The sequence below is a fragment of the Tympanuchus pallidicinctus genome, unplaced genomic scaffold, assembly GCF_026119805.1.
Source record: "Tympanuchus pallidicinctus isolate F22 unplaced genomic scaffold, pur_lepc_1.0 scaffold5, whole genome shotgun sequence".
Taxonomy (NCBI): domain Eukaryota; kingdom Metazoa; phylum Chordata; class Aves; order Galliformes; family Phasianidae; genus Tympanuchus; species Tympanuchus pallidicinctus.
Genome location: NW_026294769.1, coordinates 32797504 through 32820055, shown reverse-complemented (window position 1 = coordinate 32820055; position 22552 = coordinate 32797504). Strand labels below are relative to the sequence as shown.

The window sequence follows — 22552 nt, the reverse complement described above, 5'->3', positions numbered from 1 at the left end:
GCAGCCAATCTGAATAAATGACTAATTTATAGAGGTGTAATTAAAAATATATGTATATATATTTAGCGTAGTTTTCTTTGATTTCTCTTCTTGCAGAAGTAGGAAGACTTCTTAAATAGCCTTCTTGAAGAGGGTAATATTCAGTTGTTAAGCTTGCAGCTAGCTTGATTCTTCAAGCAGAATGTTTCTGTACAGTTTTTCATACTGTCAGAAGTGGTATCTGGTAGGTGGTTTTATGTAAGCTACTTTCTTACCTTACTATCTGCTGTACAGTGATCTTGAGTAAGTTAAATATACCTGTTGGTTTTTTTTCCATTTTATGATGTATACTTTTAACTGTATTATTTGAGCGTGTGTTACCAGTGCTTAGAATTTATTGCAGTTTTCATAATGTCCTCTAAGTAAGCTTTGATGTTGATGCTTAGGCATGGAGAATAACATCCAAGACAAATAATGTTGCTCCAGTATATTATCAAAATGAAATACATTAATTTTTGTCATTTGTATGTGTCTGAATCTTATCCAGAAGTGAATTAGATACTTCCAAAATACACAAATTCGAATGGCAAACTCAACACAGCTGTCTCAGGACTAATACAAGTAACAAAAAGTCTTTACTGGTATACTGTACATGAATATTTTCATGAAAAACTGAGTTTAGTAATAGTCCATTGTATCAGACCGTATTCAGTCTCTGGGTCAAATAATTTTGCTGTTTTTTGCCTAAGGTGAAGGGAGCAGAAGGGAATTGCTAAAAATGTGCAAACCAGCATGAGTAGCTGAAGAAAGAATCCTTTCTGAGCGAATAAAAACCTAGGTAATTTAAAGACTACTAGTAAGGTACATGAGGTTAGAAATGTTTTAACAGATACCATGAATCATTCATCCCGTTAGACAGGAGTAAAAGTGGTGTAACTCTGGCACTTTAAATGAATTTGCATGTTTAGTTCTCAAGACTTTGTACACTACAAATTTAAGCATATATTTTAATTGCTTCCATGCAAAAGAGTGTTGACTTGAGGGCTTACTCTAATAGCGCAGAGCTGTACGTGTTCCTTTAATAATGTTACAGAGACAGGTTCTCTTTTTTTTTTTTTTTTAAAGTAATGAGTATAATACTGCTTGTGCTGAAAAAGTTTCTCAGAGTAGTAGGAAATTAATGAAGTAGTAAAAAAAAAAAGGTATTTGATTACTGTTTTCGTTGCAAATAAAGTGACCTAAATGCTCTATAATATATGTGGTTAACCTTCTTTAAAAATTAAAAGGGATCCATGTGATTGATTTAACAACAGAATGGAATTTTTGGAAAACATATCTCCCTTCGTATCCCCTGTGAAAAAAGGCTGAGGCTTAATTAGCTTGGAGAAGTCTCCCAGGAGACCTCATTGTGGCCTTCCAGTACATGAAGGGAGCATACAAAAAGGAGGGAGAACAGCTGTTCGTGAGGGTGGATAGTGATAGGACATGGGGGAATGGTTTTAAAGACGGGAGGTTTAGGTTAAATATTAGGAGGAAGTTTTTTCACACAGAAGGTGGTGATACATTGGAAAAGGTTTGCCTGTGGAGGCTGTTGATGCCCCATCCTTGGAGGCATTCAAGACCAGGCTGGATGTGGCTCTGGGCAGCCTGGTCTGCTGGTTGGTGACCCTGCACATAGCAGGGGGTTGAAACTAGATGATCAGTGTGGTCCTTTTCAACCCAGGCCTTTCTGTGATTCAGTGTTGGTATTAAAACATGATTGGTGTAAATAGTGGTGTTACTCTCACTGAAAAAAGTTCCTGTAGCATTTTTGCAAAAAAAACCTCCATCCTTAGATTAAAAACCTACAGTCAGCAGTCCCTCTTTGTTCATGCCAGTTGAATATTGAAAAATGAAGTAGAGGGATCTAAATCGAATTTAAGAATGATAGCCGTACCGTTGTGGAGAGAGTCACTACTGTACAACTTGTACTCTGTCAAGGTAATTCAATTATGGATGGTTATAGTTGAGGGTAATTTGTTAATGTGTTCCTTGCAAGGGGAGAGTAATTCTAACAAAGCACTGACGATTTTATAAATTTTTACAAAGATGCTGTAAAAGGAAAGGGATTTTCTCAGAATCTTATGATATGCATAAAACATTGAATATATTACATTTCTGTGTGTTGGGAAATAAGTTTTTATGAAATGTCATGATATCTTAGTCTTTCAGATTATAATGACTGTAATATTCCTTTTAAATTTCCCCTTTTTAAAACTAGTAATGATCAAAGTTTGGATTAATATTAATTTTCTTTTGCACTTGGTAGTTTTCAGAAATGAGACTTGAGAAGAGCCAGAGGTGAATCAGCCTGTCTTTTGCCTTTTTGGTCAGGGCACTCTTTTGAAGAGCAGGTTCAGAGAGAGCAGTGGTAGCTGAGATTAGAAGCCAGCAGAGGCACAGAGCTATGGGTTATGTTGCTTACTCTTCTGTTTTGGGTGGTTTTTTTTTGGTTCTGTTATGCTTTCCGGGTCTTAGAGGCCAAGTATTTCTTAGAATTGCAGTGAAACAGTCCCCACTGCTCATGGTGAAGGCCTGAGGCAGCATCTACAAGGAGCTGCATGAGGAGTCCTAGTCACCCAGGGAGATGTGTGTTCTTCCTGCCTTCTGTGCCTTCTGCTGGGGCTTGTCTTCTCCCTAGTACGACAGTGGCGTTTCCCAGAGGAAGCCTTTCAGCCACATGAGCCGTGTGGAAAGAGCACAAGCCAGTAAGCTTAATACTGGGAACACTGATGTTTTATCATTTATTTTGAGGAGCGCTGTGGTTCGTCACACTTTTGTGCATGATAGACCCTTTTAAAGAAGTATTTATAAAGTCTCTTCTGTCAGGAGAGGGTAAGTGGGGGATTCCAGATAATTGGAAGGGTGAAGTAAAGAAACAAATTTTGAATGTCATCTGAACATCATCTCAGTCCTTGAAGTTCAAATGGGAAAAGATACGATTCTTCTCAGTACCTTCCTGTAACCAGTGCATTATGGAAGAAAGCATATGATGCATGACATTTAGTAGTGATTTTTCTTGAGAGAGACCTTTAGGTTTTGAAGCTAAGTAGTTTGTGCATGGTTTAGCACAATATAAAAAAGTCCAATAACTGAAATGAGGCATAAAGCCTCATTTTATCTTCATCTTCACTATGTGCATTTCAACACAACCTTCATAACGATGTTTTGAACTTCTGTTGCCCATACAATCAAATATTTCACTATTCTTTGAAAGCATTAAAGAATGATCATTGGTTTTAAAATCACACTTTCATTTTTTACCTACTGTTATTTGCAGTAATCTAGAAGATAAGCAGTAGTGAAAGCAACTGGGTCAAGAAAACAGCACCTGTTTTGTTCATTTCCCATCAGTACCTTACACGGTTGGTTTTACTGAGTTCTTATTCCAGTGAGCATAATTGAGATGGCACAAAATGAATTGAGACTGAGGGAGAATTAGATGAAAAAGGGTTATACTCTTAAGTGGATATATGGATGCATATGAAGCAGCTTTACAAAAAGAAAAGATAAAGAGGAAAGAAAAAAGATAAATATTGAGTTTTTAACTTGTATTTTCTCTATAAGGTAAATATTTACTGCTGATTCTATCTTAAAGGTGAGGAATGAGGGAGGAAAATTAAGCCCAGAGCTCATAAGTGACGTATAGAGATAATACAGCTGAATCATGGATTGAGGAAGGCATAGAAGTTAATCTCATAACTGACTTCAGGGTTTTTGATTTACCATCAATAGCAGAGAAGGCACTGTAAGCACAGTTGTGTTTATGATTACGCTTGTAGCATAATTAAATTCACTGGGTGTTTCTGAGTGTATTATGATTTTGACTTGACTGAATCTTTTCTTGAAAGGGTGCAAATCTCTACAGGTATTCCTGTTTCTGAGTTTTTGTTCTCAATACATTTTATATCACACAGTTTTCAAACTTACTGCTTTTAATTTTTTGTTCTTTATTTTGTGTTTTATAGTGAGGTTTCAGAGCTGTGATGAAAACCGAAAAATATACTTTGGAAGCAGTGAGCCAGAAGATTTCAGAGTAGGTGAAGATGGTGTAGTATATGCAGAGAGAAGCTTCCAACTATCAGCAGAGCCCACAGAGTTTGTAGTGTCTGCTCAAGACAAGGAAACTCAGGAAGAATGGCAAATGAAGGTGAAGCTAACCCCTGAACCAGCATTCACAGGGGTCTCAGAAAAGGTAAAACAAAAACTATAAAATGTTGTATGTATAAGTAGCTCTCCCGAAACAAGCTTAAAAATAGGTCTTTGATTCTGTTTGTTATGCAACTCTCCATGAGGTATTTTACTAAATGGGCAAACACTGCATTAATAATTGTAAAGCTGGAGCCTTAAAAGAGCTGCTCTGTTGTTATATTCTGTAGCTTTGCTAAGGCATGGAAAAGGCATGTCTGTTTAAATACGTAGGATTCATTTATGTTTGAGCACTTTGTTTGTATAGTTTGAGATTTATACCTGAACTTAAGTCGGACATGGTCATTTCTTTATTTTAAATTGCTTTGAAAGTATTGCGGTATTTATTCAAGCAGTTAAATATAACCACAAAATAAACAAATCTGTGCTAGTATGCATCAGTCAAGTTTATTAGATGGGAGCTGTAGTTTTGCAGTGGTAGTAGGAAAGCATTTCTGGCAGGGAATATTGGCTTTGTCTTGTCCCTTCATAATCAAATTGGAAGCTGTAAATTATTCATGATGCCAACTGTACTTGGTAAGGAAGATAGTCTCCCTCTGCTGGAAGCTGCCATAGGATAAATCATGTACTGCACTGTAACAGAAATCACACCTACCTATATATAAATAAACATATTTACTTTAGGAAATCAGTATTAGGTCTTCTCTGTTTGCCTGTGTTATTACTTGCTGCTTGGTGTTTCTTCTCTGATTAATTTACAAATAAGGAACAAAATTTATTCCTGGATTAGTATATCTGTTACGGATATACATTAAAGATTTATGCATAATTTCAGAATGGATGGTGTGATTATGCAAGATATTTTTGCTGATAACACTTAGGTGAAAAAAGCTCTCTAACTTTCAGGGTGAGTTTGTTTTGTTTTGTTTTGTTTTTTGTCTGTTTGCAGATTGCTTTTAAACCTCTTAAGGCACATTTTTAAACAAGGAAGTATTGTTGTTTTGTCCAAAAAAGTCTGTGGAAAGGCATATGCTTAGATATGCAACAGCATGCCCTGTTCCTTCCACAGATGCAGTTCAGGCATCCCTAACATTAGTAGAATATAGAGTAGTGGAATCTGGCTTTCAGTTGGGCATCTGTTTTTAGTCTGTGGCACATTTGATTAGATTAATGACTAAGGGAAGGGATAGGGAGAGGAGGGAGATTTTTCTCTTAAAAGATTTTGAAAATGTTTTTGTCTCACTGTCTCTCCCCTAAGCAAGCTAGCATGGCTATGTGTGTGCTGGCATCCAAAGGCTGAAATGTCTGCAGCTATAGAAGGGAATAGGAAAAGAATGTTGACACCCACCAGAGATTAATGTCCAACGTGTAAAGTGGGTCATCTACAGCATCCATCATGGCTGACATAGGTTTAAAATAATTACAGCATTAATTCGATGGGATTTAATAGGGTCATAAATATTTGAGACATTCCTTACCAGTATGTATTAGACTTCTCTTGAAACTCAAATTATATTTTAGAACACCCAGATCTAAATTTAATGTACAGTAACACATTACCTGGACTGAAGTTCCAGCTAATGGGAAATACATAAAGGCATACTATTAAATTCTGCAAAATATTAAATACTTTCCTGAAAGCAGAGGGTAGTTTACACAGTAGTGCCATGTTATAAATGGCTTCTGATTTCATTTCTCCTCTGACATGAATAAGGAGGAAAGAAAGGGAGTTTTTCTCAAACAGTTGTAAATAACATTTGGCTGTTTTTGTACTCATCTGTTAATGTAAATAACACAGTGGAGAAACAGCTTTTCAGTCAATTATGTAATTGTATATAAAGTATTCTATAACGTCTCCTAACATATGCGTAATTTTATCATGTACCTGGGAAAGGACCAAAAGAAAATTGAAGACATCGTATTTCCATGGCAACAATATAAGGACAGCAGCCATCTGAAGAGACAGAAGAGAGACTGGGTTATCCCTCCAATCAACCTACCAGAAAATTCCAGAGGACCTTTTCCTCAAGAATTAGTTAGGGTAAGGAAGTTAATAGAAATATGATTTCAGTGTCCCTTAAAGTGTTTTCAGGGAGACTTCATGTGAACGATGTTTTGTTTACGATCCAAATGTCCATTGAAGTCTTTTGGGCTGATTGCTATTTATTCCTATATTATTGATTTATTTTTAAGTTGTCCCCATAAAATAATGACTTTATTTCTGGTGGTAAGTACTGTGACAACTTCCTCCATGTTAAGGAGGATCTCTGCAGGTTCAGAATGCTCCAGTTAACCTGCAGAGTTCTCCACTGGAGATGTACAGGAGTTTACAGGAGGAGGAGTGTACCAGGAGGAAAGAGGAAGAGGGAGGTGATAGGGTGAAGAATGCTGGTTCCTTTGCAGGACTCTGCATCACAGTGCCAAGAGTCCAGTGCAGGAGACCTTCCATCCATGATCACGATTGTTACAAGAAGTAATCAGAGATAGTTTTATGTTCCTGGAATTTTATTAACTCGCTTTATGACAAGTGAAAGACTGAAAACCTCAGTCTTTATACTATCTCAGCAGCAGTTACATCTATCAGTTGTTTGTAGCTAATGTAAACACTATCTTTTTGACACACAGATTAGGTCTGATCGTGATAAAAGCCTTTCGCTACGGTACAGTGTGACTGGCCCAGGAGCTGACCAACCTCCAACAGGAATCTTCATCATCAACCCCATCTCAGGACAGCTGTCTGTGACAAAGCCTTTAGATCGGGAGCAGATTGCTTCTTTTCATGTAAGAGTTTAATTTACCATAAATCAGATTATCAAATTGAAGATTAACATCTGCTTCAAACATGACTTGAGCAGCCGGCATTTAGTTTTCTATGAGATATGATTTGAAGAGTCTGTAGCAGATTTATATTTATTGTACTTACTGAGGCTAACTCTTACTATGCCTAAGCAGCTTAAATGCATTAACAGACATAAACAGTGATTAAATGTATTTATACAAAGTAATTTTAAAAGATTGAAATATGGATACTGTAGTTTATATTTCAAATGCAGGCCATTGATCACAGTCTCCACTATTGCATATTTTTCAAAAGTTTACTTTTAATTCAGCAACTTAAATTAAAACAAGACTGCTATTAGAAATGCAGCAGCTGTGATTTGAGAAATGGATGGGAAGAATAACCTACCAATTTTCATTTTCGGGGCAAATCTAAGCATTTTAATGGAATTGTAATCAGTCTGCCAGCTTATGAAAATGATATTCTTTGCTCTGAAGAAATTGACAGAGTAGACCGTTGGTTCCAGTTTTAGTCCGAAAGAAGGCTTTGAAGGAAGGAGGGAGACCAAACTTTAGCCTAGAATTTTCACTGCAGTTGAAAGGCCCGGTTGAAATTTTTACTACACACAGCTCTTAGAGAGAGCTTCCAGTGTGCTATTGATTAAAACACTCCTTGTCTGGCTCTCTTGGAATCTATTTGAGTGCTACTCCTGAATGGAGGACATAGCAGATGGCAATTGTGTGTGAAACCTGGCTCTTGCAAGGGTAAATGGTTCCAGCATCTATGAGATTTTACTGAAAATTTGGCAATTTAAGATTTATTGACATAAGAATTTACATCTATATGAGCCATTTCCAGAGTAGTGGGTTAATCACGGCTGCTTGCTCTTTTCTAGTAGGTTTGTAGACAGTAGATAGATACCTAATGGGCTTTAGCAAGACGGGAGGTTTTTTTGCATAGCAATTGTCGGGTTATGGCCTAGATACATAGATTTATATTTTCAAAAACTACTGTGTTCCCCCATTGTTTTTTTTGTCCAGTTTAAGTTTATTTAGGTAAGCTTGACTATCAAAGGTAGTTAGCCTTTTTTGACAACCAGGACATTAAATGTAACACTTTCAGTTTCAAAGATATTTGGTCTGTAAACTTCAGTTTAATTTTAGCCTGGCATTTTATTGAGTTTGCTGTCATGATTTATCACCAACTTTGCCTTGGTTACCTTTATCATATAACACAAATATATTCTCTATGCTTTTTCTATGCATTCATGTCTATTCAGTATCCATAATATCAGCTAAGAGTGCTTGAAAGTGATGCCAGCATTTATTCCCTTTGAATTGTTAATGAGGTCTATCTTTTTAAATTTTTCATCTTTTTAATATAAATATGCATGCTTTTAGAGGCTGATTTTTAATGATCATTATTAAAAAGAGAATTATATTTGACAGCTGGCATTGGTATTAATCAAAATTATATGATTCAAAAGAATTTTCAACAAATCAGAGTAGTATATAACTTCTAAATAGTTTAGATACCAGTTATCAACTTGAAAACTTAAAAAAATCGTGAGGGAGAGCAGTGGAAGCTGACAGACTGTGCTGATCTAAATGTGTCTGGCCTGAATCATTGTGTCACCATTATTAGTATCTGCTTGTGACTCTGTTTTATTCTGCAAATTCTAATATTTTACGATAATTTTTGTAGCTGAGAGCACATGCAGTGGATGTAAATGGAAACCAGGTGGAAAATCCTATTGATATTGTGATTAACGTCATTGATATGAATGATAACAGACCTGAGTTCTTGCATCAGGTTTGGAATGGGACAGTCCCTGAAGGATCAAAGCCAGGTAAGATATGGGCTTCCGCAGAGAGGAGGGTGGGGGAAGGAGAAGGTTACACAGTTACATTTTGAAAAGATGATAAAGGGTGTATTATCTTCATACCTTCTAACATTTTCGAAGGTGTCTTGTAAATGTAATGAGTGAAATCTCAGGTACTGTCTTACTCTTTCACTTTATTTTTAACTCTTTTTAGCATGTCGAACAAGGTAGACTGTTGCATAAACTAAAACAGAGGAGGATTTAAGATTATGATTAGGTTCCTGTTTTTGAAAATCCTATTCAAAATGTCACAGTTCTTCCAGTTATGTTCATAGTAGCAATTGCTGCTCATTTACTTGACAACTGAGGATATAAGAGATGTCTCACACACCAGCAGATTCAGTTCCAGCTCTGATTCTCAGAGGCTCGGAAACTGGGATTTGAAATCAAACATTTGCATTTGAATTCTTGAGAAAACTCTAAATGTTGTTCACATCTCATTAAAATTCTAATCAGCTCATGTTTACATTTGCACTATGGCTGAAATGACTTCCTCAATTTGTCCATAGTGCAAAATGAAATTTTTAAAAAGGCTAGCAAAAGAAATAGATTTTCTCACTTTGCAGTGTTGACTTGGCACTGAGATGGAAAGAATGTACATCTCAAAGACCTTTGAAAAAGTATTACTTACATTCATTTTCAAGCACTATTATTATGCACACCAATTCTGAAAATCAAGTATATTTTCTTTGGCCCAATTAATAATATTTTTATCTAAACATTGGGAAACTGTGTTGTTACAGAAATATTATTTATGGCAGAACTGTAAGATTTCACTGTTTATGGAGCTTCTTCAATTCTAAGCAAACCTGATATTTTATAAACAAAAAGTATTTTTATCTCCTGTTATGTATTTTAATTACACTGTTGGTGAATCTTGGGTTTAATCAGTTTGTTTGAGTAAGAGATGGAATGTGTAGAGTTTACCAAAAGAAATACATACTTTGACCGTTGCTTGTAAGTGATCTTGGGTAATTTGAGTAAACTGTTTATATAACATCAATTATTTATCCTGCTGCTAGGAACCTATGTGATGACTGTTACTGCCATCGATGCTGATGATCCCAATGCACAGAATGGGATGCTGAGATACAGAATCTTGTCACAGGCACCAAGCAGTCCGTCTCCCAACATGTTTACAATCAACAATGAGACTGGTGATATTATTACCGTAGCAGCTGGACTTGACAGAGAGGTATGGCAGATTGTAGAGTGGTTGTGTTGAGTGTTGTGAAAATGCACAATTTTTGTGAGTAATTGCAAGTATTTCACCCCCTTTTCCACTCTTTCTTCCTTTCATCATTCTGTTGATGCTAGTCATTATTCCAGGCCTAGAGTATACAAAGCTAAAAAAGAGGAAATCACTAAGTGGATGGAAACTAACCACAGACAATTTGTATGTGATTTTAAGGAGTGGGTGCGCTCTTAATCAGGGTGATGCAGACAAGGCTTCAGGTGCTCAGCTTGGGTGCTGAAATGGAGGACTTTCTTCAGCTCCAGCCCTCTACTCTTACTGAGTTCTGTAAGCAGAGAGTAGATGGAAAATAGAATTGGCTTTGTGTTTTATTAATCTTGGAAGCTCAGGAGAGGAGCTTCTGTCCTCCCTGTTCTTCTTCCTAGCTCTTCACAGGGAGGTGGTAAATATTTTAAATCTTCTAGATGCTGTGTTGCTAAATTGCAGTAATGCCCTGATCTGAACTTTGCTGATTGAAATAAACCAGGAAAAGCATGACTGATTGTAAAGTTTGAATTGTACATGTCTCTAAGAAATAAAGAAGTCTGTTGTGGAAACTGTATAAAGATAGGTCTTAAAAATCTGATCACACATTTGAAAACTTAAGAAAAAAATTCCATCAGTAGCTACCTGCCACATCCTGGACAAATGCCGTTCTGTCCAGACAGTTCTTTACTGAGCCCTCCTCTGGAGAGAGAGGGTGCCAAGTCCTTTGCTCTGGTTTGCCAAGCTGTGAGGTGAAAATATTTCCCTCTTCACTTCAGATGTGTTACGTGGGCTAACTACATTTTTGAACTACCTCAGACTTCATAAGAAACGACACTAATTTCATAAAGAAACTATAAAATCTGAGCAAATTTTAACTGAATGCATCTTGTTCTCATTTTTTTTTTTACTAACCTCTTCTTTGCATATTGAATCTGAAAAAATTTTTTTTTAATTAAATGTGAAGGTCAGCTGTTTGCTTATGGTTATTCAAAATGGAGAACAAAGGGTGCTCTTGATTGGATATTAATATTTTACTGCACTTGGCAGTTTTAAAGTGGCCATCAGAAGCTTTGAAAAGCTAGACAAACAAACAGATGTTGTGGTTAATTTTTTAAAAAAGTTTTATTAATATTTCTTCTGTTAAAATTGGTTTTTGTGAGACTGGCATTAAGGAAAGGAAAACCCTGAACCTTATAATATCACAGTGCTGAAAGAATGATGGGTGGCTCTGTTCTTGTTTTTAAAATCCCTTGGTCATCTTTGACAGGTACACTTTTTTCCTTTTGGCAGATAAACACATAGAGATAACTCAGAGTTTTATTGCTTAGTGACTAGCTTTAGTGTGATTTAACTTGGAAGAAACCAGCAGTCTTTGCAGCTTTGATGCTCATATTAACTTTGGAAGAAGACTTGTCATTTGCCATCAGTTTTCCCAGAGGATCACTGTACTGATACCCAAATGCGTATTTATAAACATTTATTGCACACGCTGAATATTAATGATTAATTTTAAAGCATTGAAATATTAAATTAGACTAATATGAGATAAATTGGTTTCCTTCCCAAGCTATTGCTTTGCTTCCTTCATTTCCTGAGTTTCGTGAGAGTCAATTTAATTAAAACAACCAGGATTCTCAAAAGCCAATCTGAGTCAAGCAGGGCTTCTGACAGTGCTCTGGGGAATGCTATATTGTACTTGGACTTCCCTGCAGAGGTGGTATCCATGAGCCTCCTCTGGGCTACCACAGTCTTCTCTTTTGTTTACATCTTGACACCCTTCGTGAAATTCTGATTGGGCTCACTAAATACTGAGTACAGTTTTAAACTATTACGTGAGTGTAAGTGTTTAAGGCATTAAAAAAAAAAAAAGTGATCCCCCTGATAGCATTCCTAATAGAATAGTTCAGTTGAAAGGGACCTTGAAAGATCATGTAGTCCAACTGTCTGAACTCTCCAGATTTAACAAAAGTTGCAGCATATTAACTCTAAATAATCTACTGGGGCATTTTAGGTTAAATACAGACAATGCATTGTCCACATGAACGTGCACAGGAAGGAAGAATTGCTTAAGTACTCAGCTAAAGGCAGAAGGAATCTTTCACTTGTTTCCCTGAAGATGCTCTTTCATGAGTTCCAGCTGTTCTCATTTCTTCCACTGCTGCTGTGGAAGAATCTGCTTCAGCATTAAAACATCTGCCTTTCTGTTGCTGGAGGTACAGAAGTCAGGCAGGATACTTAAATTTACACACAGGCATTCCTTTCTCACGTGAGGTTAATTCAGTGAAGTGCTCTTTTTTATTTGACCTGTGTTGAAGTGGAAAGATTTGACCTGATGAGGTCTGTGTTCTTTCTTGAAGCTGCCAGCTCGTTTTCAGATGTGTTGCTGCAAAGTTTCTGTGCAGGCTGCTGACACATGCTCAACGGCTTACTCCTGGCTGCTTCTCAACTCTCAGTAAAACGAGGAGAGCAACCTCCCCTATTTTCCCCATGCCTGTAAAAGTTGTGTGCATGCTGATTTTCCTGAAGCTTCATTCCCTAGCAGTTGATCTCATGTATCTGAGTGCTGGAATGGGGTGGGAGAAGGACAGACAGGAAAAGAACTTGCATAACTGCTGACTTTTGGGGCATTTTGAGAATTTCCCATGCGCTTCTTTTGTTGGAATTAAATAAGAAGATTGTGCGAAAGTTGAGTCTCTGTGTAATAATAATGGAGTTTCCTTAATGAAATTTGCTGCTTGGGATCAATGTGCTAAGACCCAGATGAATCAGAAGCACCTGCTGTTTCAATAACTCAGAATCATCTGGCTGCAAGATTTACTTCAATACTGCTCTAGATTTTATTGCTTCACTATAAGTATATTTTTTCCTGGATGAAAGCACCAAAAGTATTTCTTTGATTCCCTTCTGACTGTTTCTCGTGTTGGTGTCGTAAATGAAACCTTTAGGATGTTTATTTAAGACTTACAAAGGTCACTTTGCAAGTGTGTTTTCCAGAGCAGAATGTGTATACATACGTGTGTGTTATTGAATGTATATATTACATTTCTCTATCAATAAGATTAGTATTGTTTTTGTTTTAAAAAGACCCATGGAATGCTTATGCAATAATAGACAGTGTCTTGTAGGAGTTCCTTTGTGAAAGAGGACATGAGCATAAATTATCTTCAATGTCAGATAAAGATGAATACATTTGTTTTAAAACTTTATATTCAGTAGCTTGTATTTGCAGAACAGAAGTGTGCATATCCTTTGCATCTCTCGTCTATAGCACTGTGTTGCAAAAAAAAAAGAAAAAAAAAGATATCATCAGTGTCATTGTCCTTACTCATTTTTGTGTCACTAATTCTATTTCCTAAGCTATTTACATGAGAAATAATCTGTCACAAAGCTCAGTTTTTAAGTAACAGGAGAAATTATGTTACCGAGTGGAAAATGATGCTTTTTTTAAGTGTTTTTATTTGCTACAAAGATTTTGGCTGTGTTGGCAAACTGTTCATGAAATTGATATTTCAAAGTAACAGTAACTCCTTATGTTGGAGTTTTCTTTTTGAAAGAATTGAATTTATGATGATAACACCTAGCTCGCTCTCTCTGAACTAAATTTGAAACTGAAAAGCAATAAAGTATACACAGTGTTTTCATTTCATGGTAGAAACTATGGATGAGTTAAAAGTAACTTCCAAGCAGCGTTGTGTCAGAGTTTCTAATTTTATTTCTTTATTCTTATTTTTAACTACAACTGTGTCAGCTGCGTTTTACAAAGCCAACCAGTCAGAGGCCAGCTCCCAGCAGGGCATTTCTTTTACAGAGAAAAGAAGCTGTGCTTGGGAACGCTGGCCTCCCTCCAGGCCTGCCGAAGAGCGTGGCTCCCTGGCTCACAGAGCCTGAGTAACACCATGCGAGGGAGGAGGCAGCAGCCATCTTCTCCCGAGTGTTTAACATTTATGGAAGTAGTTTGCTGGGTAGCTCCCTCCCCATTCTTCCTGCTGCCCCCACTGGTCTCAGTAAGCCCTGACACCATTTGTTTCCATAGCAATGGGAAGAAGTTGCAACTATACTTGTATACTTAGGTCTGACCGTTATGGTGCTTTGGCCAACGGATGTACCTTGGCTCGGTCCTCTCAAATGCTTTTGAGGGCTGCACTGTGTTATAGTGTAAACTGCACACTGCTGTTTCTTTTTGTTTTTTTCTTCTGATTTAAAAAAAGCGTTTCTAAACCTATAAAAAGTGATAATAGCTTTAGCTGCCTAAAGTATTTTCAGTTTTGAAAATAGGAAGTAGGCAGTCTGTGGTTATATTAGTGGTATTTGGAAAGTTAAGCGGTGGTTCAATAGAGTTGAATGCAACCTGGTGCATTATTTCTGTGGTACAAACTTTGCTTCTGTCATTTCAAATGATGCTAACCAGAATAAACAGTACGATGAGCTCAATGCTTAGCGACGTGTAATTTTGGAAACACCTGCTGTCCTACAGTAATGTTAGTTTTGTCTAAAACTTATGTTGATGTCATTTTGTGTTTTAGAAAGTACAACAGTATACATTAATAATTCAAGCTACGGACATGGAAGGAAACCCAACATATGGTCTTTCAAACACAGCAACTGCTGTCATCACTGTGACAGATGTCAATGACAATCCTCCAGAGTTCACTGCTATGACTGTAAGTACAGGGGTAGGACTAATGGAAGGATGTGCATATTTATAACTGTTCCCCACTTTTCTCATCATGCTCGCAGATGGTAAATGTTTATTACTTACTGAATAGCTTATCAGCAGGTAGGACTTAAATACATACAGGATATAATATATACCTTAGATATGGTATTCTCCTTAGACCCAAAGCAAAAGTTGATTAGGGAATCAAACTGTCCATTTTCTGGTTGGCCTCAGGTGAGCTTTGTTAGATAAGTTGTCAGGGCTCCAATGATGTGAGAGATGCTCTAGTACCAAATGAAGTAAATACTGTGGACTACAGTACAACTCTTGCATGCGTTTGCGAGTATGGTGACAGTCTTTGTTCTTTTTGCAGTTCTATGGTGAAGTACCAGAAAACAGAGTGGATGTCATAGTAGCTAACCTAACAGTAACAGATAAAGATCAGCCACACACGCCTGCGTGGAATGCGAGGTACCAAATGACGGGGGGAGACCCGACAGGCCAATTTACTATCCTGACCGATCCAAATAGCAATGATGGGTTGGTTACTGTTGTCAAGGTAAGAGATGCCTGCAATTCAGTGAATTAAAGAGAGATGGAATAAGTGGGAGAACACTGAGAATAAATGTGAACTCCTGAGGCCAGCACAAGTCTTGAAAGTAAAATGAATGTGCACTGTCTGTCTTGTGGAAGTAAGCCGTTCATCTTCTGGAATGTTTCCTTGCTTATGCTCTAAGTAGTATTCTAAGTGATCAATTGTAAAAGGCAGGTAAGATAGTTGAAAATGACAGATTTTGAAGCTTTATTTACCAAAATATAGGAATTAGTCTGGGAAAAAGTGTTTGCTTAGCATTCATTGCTAGTCTCATGGAACAGCTTCCTACCTCCTGGCATCCATTAGTGGTAATGCTTGTTGTTTGCTGATATTATGTCAACACGTTCCTGTTAAGGAACAGGTACAGTTTAAACAGTCAAGTCACAACCAGAGAGGAAAAAGTGATGGGTGGGAGGCTACTTCTGCAAGAGACTTATAAAGACTGGCTATTTTTAAAACCTCATTTAAATACCTTTTATGGAATAATCTGTCTATCTTCATTCCATAGCCAACACTGCTCTATGTTGAGCGTTGACTTACTTCAAGTGATAATAACAGTGTGATTCTATAATTAAGCCTGACAAGCAGTAGCCACCTTTCCTCATGACTCTCTGATAAGTGTAACATCTCTGGGCTGGCCTGTTCTGCTTTTGGCCCATACACTTATAAAGTCAAGTGTAAGATGCCAGTGTTCCCATTTGGAAATTAAAACATTCATTTTCTTTTGTAATTCTTTTTCCTTTTTAAATCATCTCAGTATCTAGGTGAGAAAACGATATCACTCTGGTTGTACAAAACTCCACACTAGGGTGGTGTTTTATTTTGTGTTGTTTTTTTTTTTTTTTATAACTCTCTCTTTTCTATAACTGTACTTCCCCAGAGGTACCAATTGTTATATTACAGTCTTCAAGCAAGTATTACATGTCTGTGCTTTGTAATTAGACATATGCGTATCTTTTTCAGATCTAGGAATAGCATAAAACTAGAAACATCTGGAAAAGTGAATCTGAAAAATTACTTAGATTAAACCAAAGTAACAAAAGAGAAGCAGCCTGGAGCATGCAAGTCTCTAATGTGTTTGACATAGCTTTGCTCACTGAGAATTTGTTAAAATAAATTTCTGTCCCCTCTATTGCTAGTGTCTCAGTGCTTTGCCGTGTCTGACCTGGTTTAACAACAAAATAGCAGCATGTGGGAGCTTCATTTGGAAAAAGAACTTGTTCCTACAAATGAAAGGGAATGATGGGTCTGTTCGGAAGGGGGTCAAATGTATCATCTGAAATCAGAAGCTCTTAAACAGCATAGAAAAATCAGCTTACACTGGTGAATTGCAGTTCTGCACTCTGACCAGCAGCACTTCTGTAAGCACCCAGGCACAGGGCTGTTTGCAGTGCAGTGAGCTGGTCTGTCAACTTGCAATGAAGATTGGGTTGTCTCTTGATTGACTTCACGCTGTCAGGTGCCAGTTGCCTTAGTAAGTCTAGAGTTGGTGCAGGCAGGTCAGTGCGTAGCACTAGTGAGAATCAGGTCTTAAGAAATGCCTCAGCCATGTGCAGCACAACGAAGGAACTCTAGCTTCAGACTATCTCTACTCCTCCTTAAAGTGGACTCCTGGCTCAGTGAGGAAGTCCCCAGACTGTAGGGTATCTGAACTCTGAAAATGGGAGTAGTAGGGATATTAGCAGTGGGGTTAGCTGGGATTACAGTCTTTCTAGTAAAATACAAAGACATAGGAATCCATGCTCTAGGGGGCTAGGTATGGTTGTGATCTTGTTTATAGGACACTTGCCTTCTGTGTTATAACAGTGAAAGTCCCTACACTGGAGAGCTCCTCTCAGGGCATATCTGCTTAAATGAGTGCCACAAGCTGGGACTCCCTATGTCATCTTCTGATGAAACTATTTGTTTCTTCAGTTGTAAGTAATGGAAGTACTCAAGCAACTTAAATCCAAGAAATGCCAAGGTTTCAAGCTGTTCTAACCATACAAGTGCTACTGCTGATGAGCAAAACCCCAACCCAGTTATGTGTTGAGGTATTACGTTGGTTGTATTCCTTTTCAGCTCTTTTCTCGTTTTTCAGAAAACCAGCAGAAGTATTGCTTTGAAAATGTGCTTTAAAGTAAAAAATTTTTTCATGTCCAACACTGTTGTGAGTAAATGTTAACATTTCCCATTCTTTTCTTTTCCCAGCCCATTGACTTTGAGACCAACAGGATGTTTGTACTTACTGTAGCTGCGGAAAATCAAGTGCCTTTGGCTAAGGGGATTCAGCATCCTCCTCAGTCAACAGCAACGGTGTCCATTACAGTCATTGATGTGAATGAGAGTCCATATTTTGTTCCAAACCCCAAGCTTGTACGTCAAGAAGAAGGGCTACTTGCTGGTAGCATGTTGACAACTTTCACTGCTCGGGACCCAGATCGTTACATGCAGCAAACCTCCCTAAGGTCTTATAAACATTTTACAGTTACTTAACAAATACAACGCGATATCTGTTTTTTAGAGCACGTGAGGAGCATAGAGACTGTGGAGTGATTCTGTTTACCACAAGGCATAGCTATAGCAATACCTTCTGTAGCTTTTTAGCAGCACTGTCTAAAATGGATTTTTGGCTGTGAAGAAAAGATAACCTGACTGGTGTTCATAGGTCTGTAGATAGGATCAAATTCTAATGCTACCTTCATCAAGGTAGACTGAAGGTACGCACGGTGTTAGAGTATATTTGGCACCCCATTGAGTTCAGTCAGAACAGTCACATGCTTGTATGAACTATGGCTTTTGCAATTTAAATAAACTAGCAGATTTGATGCTATATGGAAACCATGCTAGATTGTGGACCAAATCTTGACGATTTTTCTTCTCATTTGTTCACCAACAATTCGTAGTATTGTTATTGCCTATCTGTAAATTCTTGTGCTGATAGCTATGATTGTAATTTGTTTACAGTTTGCTTGAATTCTAAAAGATGATCTAAATTAGAGCAGTGGGGAGTATAAAGGAAAATCATGGAAACTTTAAGCATGCTTGCACATGCCTCATTCAGAAAGTGGCCAATGACTACAAAACTAAAGCTGATTGATTACCCTTGGGTCAGGACTCACTTTCCTAGTTTATCCAACAGCTTTTTAGCTTATATGGAGGAAACTCCAAGACTTCTTTCTAGCTTTCAGAGCGGTTCCAAGGTTTTTAACATTTTATTTTCACTTAACATTGGTTAGTGGTAACTGGTAGGATGCTTTTTTCTGGATGTAAGCATTGTAGACGTGATGATAAGACTCTCAGAATATATACATTTTTCATGAGCTAAGATGGCTTTCACTTGATTAATGTCAAAGGCCAAATTTGATAGATTGAAGGATGGTTTTGAAAGATGCTCTTTTTTTCAAATGAACATGAGAAACATTCATTAAAACCAATGCCTCTTTAGAAAATTAAGTTTGAGTGATACTGAAAGCATGAGAATGATTTATTGCTGTTAACAGCTCTTTGTACAGGTACTTCTCATCTTTCCTACTTTCAAAACTGTGATTACATAAAAGTTAGTATCGTCAATGCTGTAGGTGTAGAACAAGCAAGAGGGAAAGCAAGAGGGATCCTTAGTGAAGTATTTTGAGTCTGAGTCTGTGTATTTTTTTTGATTCTATGTACTTTATGGTAATTGTATGGATTACTCCAGTAATGTGATAACATGCATGGCAGGGCACTTTAGAACAGTCCTATGTTGAGACTCTTGAATGTGCATCTTCATGAATTTTAGTGACAAAGCTTAACAAATGGAACTTTTATAAAATGCTGACTCCGAATTACAAAAATGTGTTCAGAATACAAATTCAAGTATCCGTGTTATGTTTATTGTCAATATTTATGTTGGTAAATAAATAGCACATGTTGTGTTAAAATACACAGGTACTCAAAACTTTCGGATCCTGCAAATTGGCTAAAAATTGACCCTGTTAATGGACAAATAACAACCACAGCTGTTTTGGACAGAGAATCGATATATGTGCAAAACAATATGTATAATGCAACTTTTCTTGCCTCTGATAATGGTATGTATCAACATTGTATATCTTTTCAAAAGGCTTTCTTCTATTTGACTCTATTTTACTGGGCAGAAAACAAAATATGCTTAGCATATGTCTAGTCAGAAAGCCTGTATTAGTATCAGGCTCCATATAGTTTCCAGCTACTTGTGAAGCAGCTGAAAAATAAGTGAACAAGTTCAGAGAAAGGCACTGGTTTTGTTATATCAGTCAAGCTTACAGAAAACTGAAAAAGTCTGCACAAGACTGCATGAGGCTGAGTTGGATTCACAGCAGGAGTAGCTGATGACTTTGTGGGAAGTAGCTCATTGAAGGGGGTCATGGATTGTATTTTTCCATATTCTGACTGCAGTAGTGCAGAGGAAAAGAGTTTTTTTTCTTTGGCAGTTTGTTAATGAAGATCTCTGCTCAGAAATTAGCCCTGTGAGAGTGGCTAGGGTGTTGTGCTGTTTGTGTTCAGTACTGGAAAGATAGGTGTATTTAGTAGTATTCTCACATTTGAAGGGAAAGCTGAGGCTGTTTATTTGGGAAAGAAGACAAATGGTAAAATTATGCAAACTAGTACAGTATAACAAAGCTAGGTCAGCTATTTCTATCCTTTTGGCCCTGTTCTGGAGAGTAAAATTAAATAGAATTGGAAGGAAGTTTTATTGGGTACAGCATGAGGAATGAGAACTATTGCTAATTATACCAAGAAATTCAGTGCTACATGTTCTCATAAATGTGTGACTTTAACAAGGTTTAAGGAAGCATCACACGTTCAGTATAGATAACAAGTGTCTAGAAGTAAGAATCCACATGCTGAAAGTAAGTATTAGAAAGAATTTAAATATCATGTATGTGATGAAGGATGATAGTAAGTCTTACAAGTTAATAAAGAATTTCTCCAGCAAATTCTCCAATGCATTTGATGTGGACTTCTGAAAAATGAACCTAGCTATTTGTTCAGGTAAAGTGATGGAGTCCCCCTCACCTGTGAATCAGCAGTTATGTTGAATTTTGCTGGATAGGACAGTTATTCTAAAGGCAGACTACTGATTATTTGTGTGTTTGCAGGAACATTGACAGTGTTAGACTGTCAGTAAAGGCTTGGTAAAAGCAGAATACCAAAACGTGCATGTTAATTGAAAAGTGTTGTTAAGATTTCATTTGAAGTACTTTTACAACTGTTAACAGGCTCAGTACCTGGTTCTTTTTCTTTTTTCTCCAAGGAATTCCTCCAATGAGCGGAACTGGCACACTTCAGATATACTTGCTGGACATCAATGATAATGCTCCCCAAGTGAACCCAAAAGAAGCCACCACTTGTGAAACCCTGCAGCCTAATGCTATTAACATCACTGCTGTAGACCCTGATATTGATCCAAATGCAGGCCCATTTGCCTTTGAGCTGCCTGATTCACCTCCTAGTATTAAGAGGAATTGGACTATTGTTAGAATTAGCGGTAATTAACATTACAGAAATTTTAATTGTGTTAAAGGAACTATTACATATTGTTTTCTGTTTTCTACTTTAGTGTTATCTCATAATACATGCTGATCTGGTTAACATAAATAGGAAAAAACCTTGGCACAGGTTCCCCAGAGAAGAATAAATTTTAAGGAAGTTTACAGTAAGGAAGTCATGCACTTAGTGGGTCTGATACCCAGTTATGCAATATGCAAAGCCATTTTTGCCATCTGTTTTTTACAACAACATGAGCAATACACTGCCTCGTAACAAGTGCCTTGTTTTTACCCACAGGTGATCATGCCCAGCTTTCTTTAAGGATCAGGTTCCTGGAGGCTGGTATCTATGATGTGCCCATAGTAATTACAGATTCTGGAAATCCACATGCATCTAGCACTTCTGTGCTGAAAGTGAAAGTGTGCCAATGTGACATAAATGGGGACTGTACTGATGTTGACCGGATTGTTGGCGCAGGACTGGGCACTGGTGCCATCATTGCAATTCTGCTTTGTATCATCATCTTGCTCAGTAAGTAGATGGATCTCTCAATCCTGAGTCTTTTACTCTTGTATTATAACTACCATTTTATGTTTGAATCCCATGTACCTTGACAAAGACCAGGGAGGGATTAAAGTCTCAAATACAAAAACTGTTGTTGAACAAGTATGAAAACTTTCTGATGGATTAGGAGTTTGTGAGAAAGGTCATAATTAGCACTTGCATGGATACTTGGCAGTCAAGTTCACCGTCCCCACACTGAGCTTATGAAGGAAGTTTTCCATCTGTGCCCAAGGGCACATGTTATATTACATCAGTGAGTGATCAGGACGACAGTGAGATTAGCCCTCAGACATTTAGTCTGTGGTCCTGTTGGTACTGTGTAATTTGGCACCTCCCACACTAGGTTGCACAGCCTCTGAGGAATGCTCTGGCATTACTACTATTGTGTGTCAGATTAATGTAAGTAGGCTATTTTATGATTTTGGAAAGTAATGTATCACAGCACTTCATATAAGGCCTGACAAGCTGGCAGCCATGCAGGAAAAAGAGATGTGTGTATTTGTTCAAGTACTACATAAAGCTGTGCTAGTATTTTATTTTTGTGAAATGGGGAAATGACTAAACATCATGACTAAGTATCTGTCCAGTGTAGTAAATTAGATGCCAGTTCTCCTACACACTATGGTTAACTGATTTCTGATTGTGGTAGAACACGAGAGAAAGATTAACCTGTTTAGAGTATACTGTGCACAAGTCCAGAACATAGAAAATGATGGAAAGGAGTCATGGGGTGGGGAGCGTGAGGGACAGTCTTTGAGCCAGGCAAAGCCAATGGCTGAACACAAGAACAGCACAGTGATTTTCCTGGTACAAGACACTCTTAAAATGTCAGATAATGGTTTGGCAGACACTTAATGAAACTGCCGCATCTTATAAGGTATTCTGTGGTGGTTTGTTGTTTTTTTTTTAAACATTCTTCATATTTTTACATTTGAGATACAACTACCTTCATGGGAAGAAGTGTCAGTATAATTAGAAATTTACCTAGTATATTAGAAAATCATGTATTTATTCGGTTTTCTTTCTTATTTTGCTTTCTTCGTTATTCTGCTTTCTTTAATAGCTTTAGATTGTAAACAATCAGTAAAACAGAAAAATTATTGGTAATGAATGATTAAAAATGTATGCCACTGTGTAAAGTGCCATATATTGTTTGGGCATAGTAGGGAAACATGCAGGCAGTGTAATCTGGAATT

At 37.3% G+C, this 22552-nt stretch overlaps 1 protein-coding gene across 2 annotated transcripts in view; it reads left to right on the top strand.

Annotated features, from left to right (window-relative positions):
* The window catches only part of CDH2 (cadherin 2), a 113758-nt gene that overhangs the window by 71287 nt on the left and 19919 nt on the right, over positions 1-22552 (top strand). For both annotated transcript variants that reach the window (XM_052704454.1, XM_052704455.1), the window contains exons 3-13: positions 3987-4213; positions 6062-6208; positions 6793-6948; positions 8651-8795; positions 9851-10023; positions 14574-14711; positions 15081-15266; positions 17493-17749; positions 19209-19351; positions 20557-20790; positions 21090-21323. In XM_052704454.1, coding sequence (XP_052560414.1) covers positions 3987-4213; positions 6062-6208; positions 6793-6948; positions 8651-8795; positions 9851-10023; positions 14574-14711; positions 15081-15266; positions 17493-17749; positions 19209-19351; positions 20557-20790; positions 21090-21323 — 2040 coding nt within the window. The remainder of the gene's footprint in view (positions 1-3986; positions 4214-6061; positions 6209-6792; positions 6949-8650; positions 8796-9850; positions 10024-14573; positions 14712-15080; positions 15267-17492; positions 17750-19208; positions 19352-20556; positions 20791-21089; positions 21324-22552) is intronic.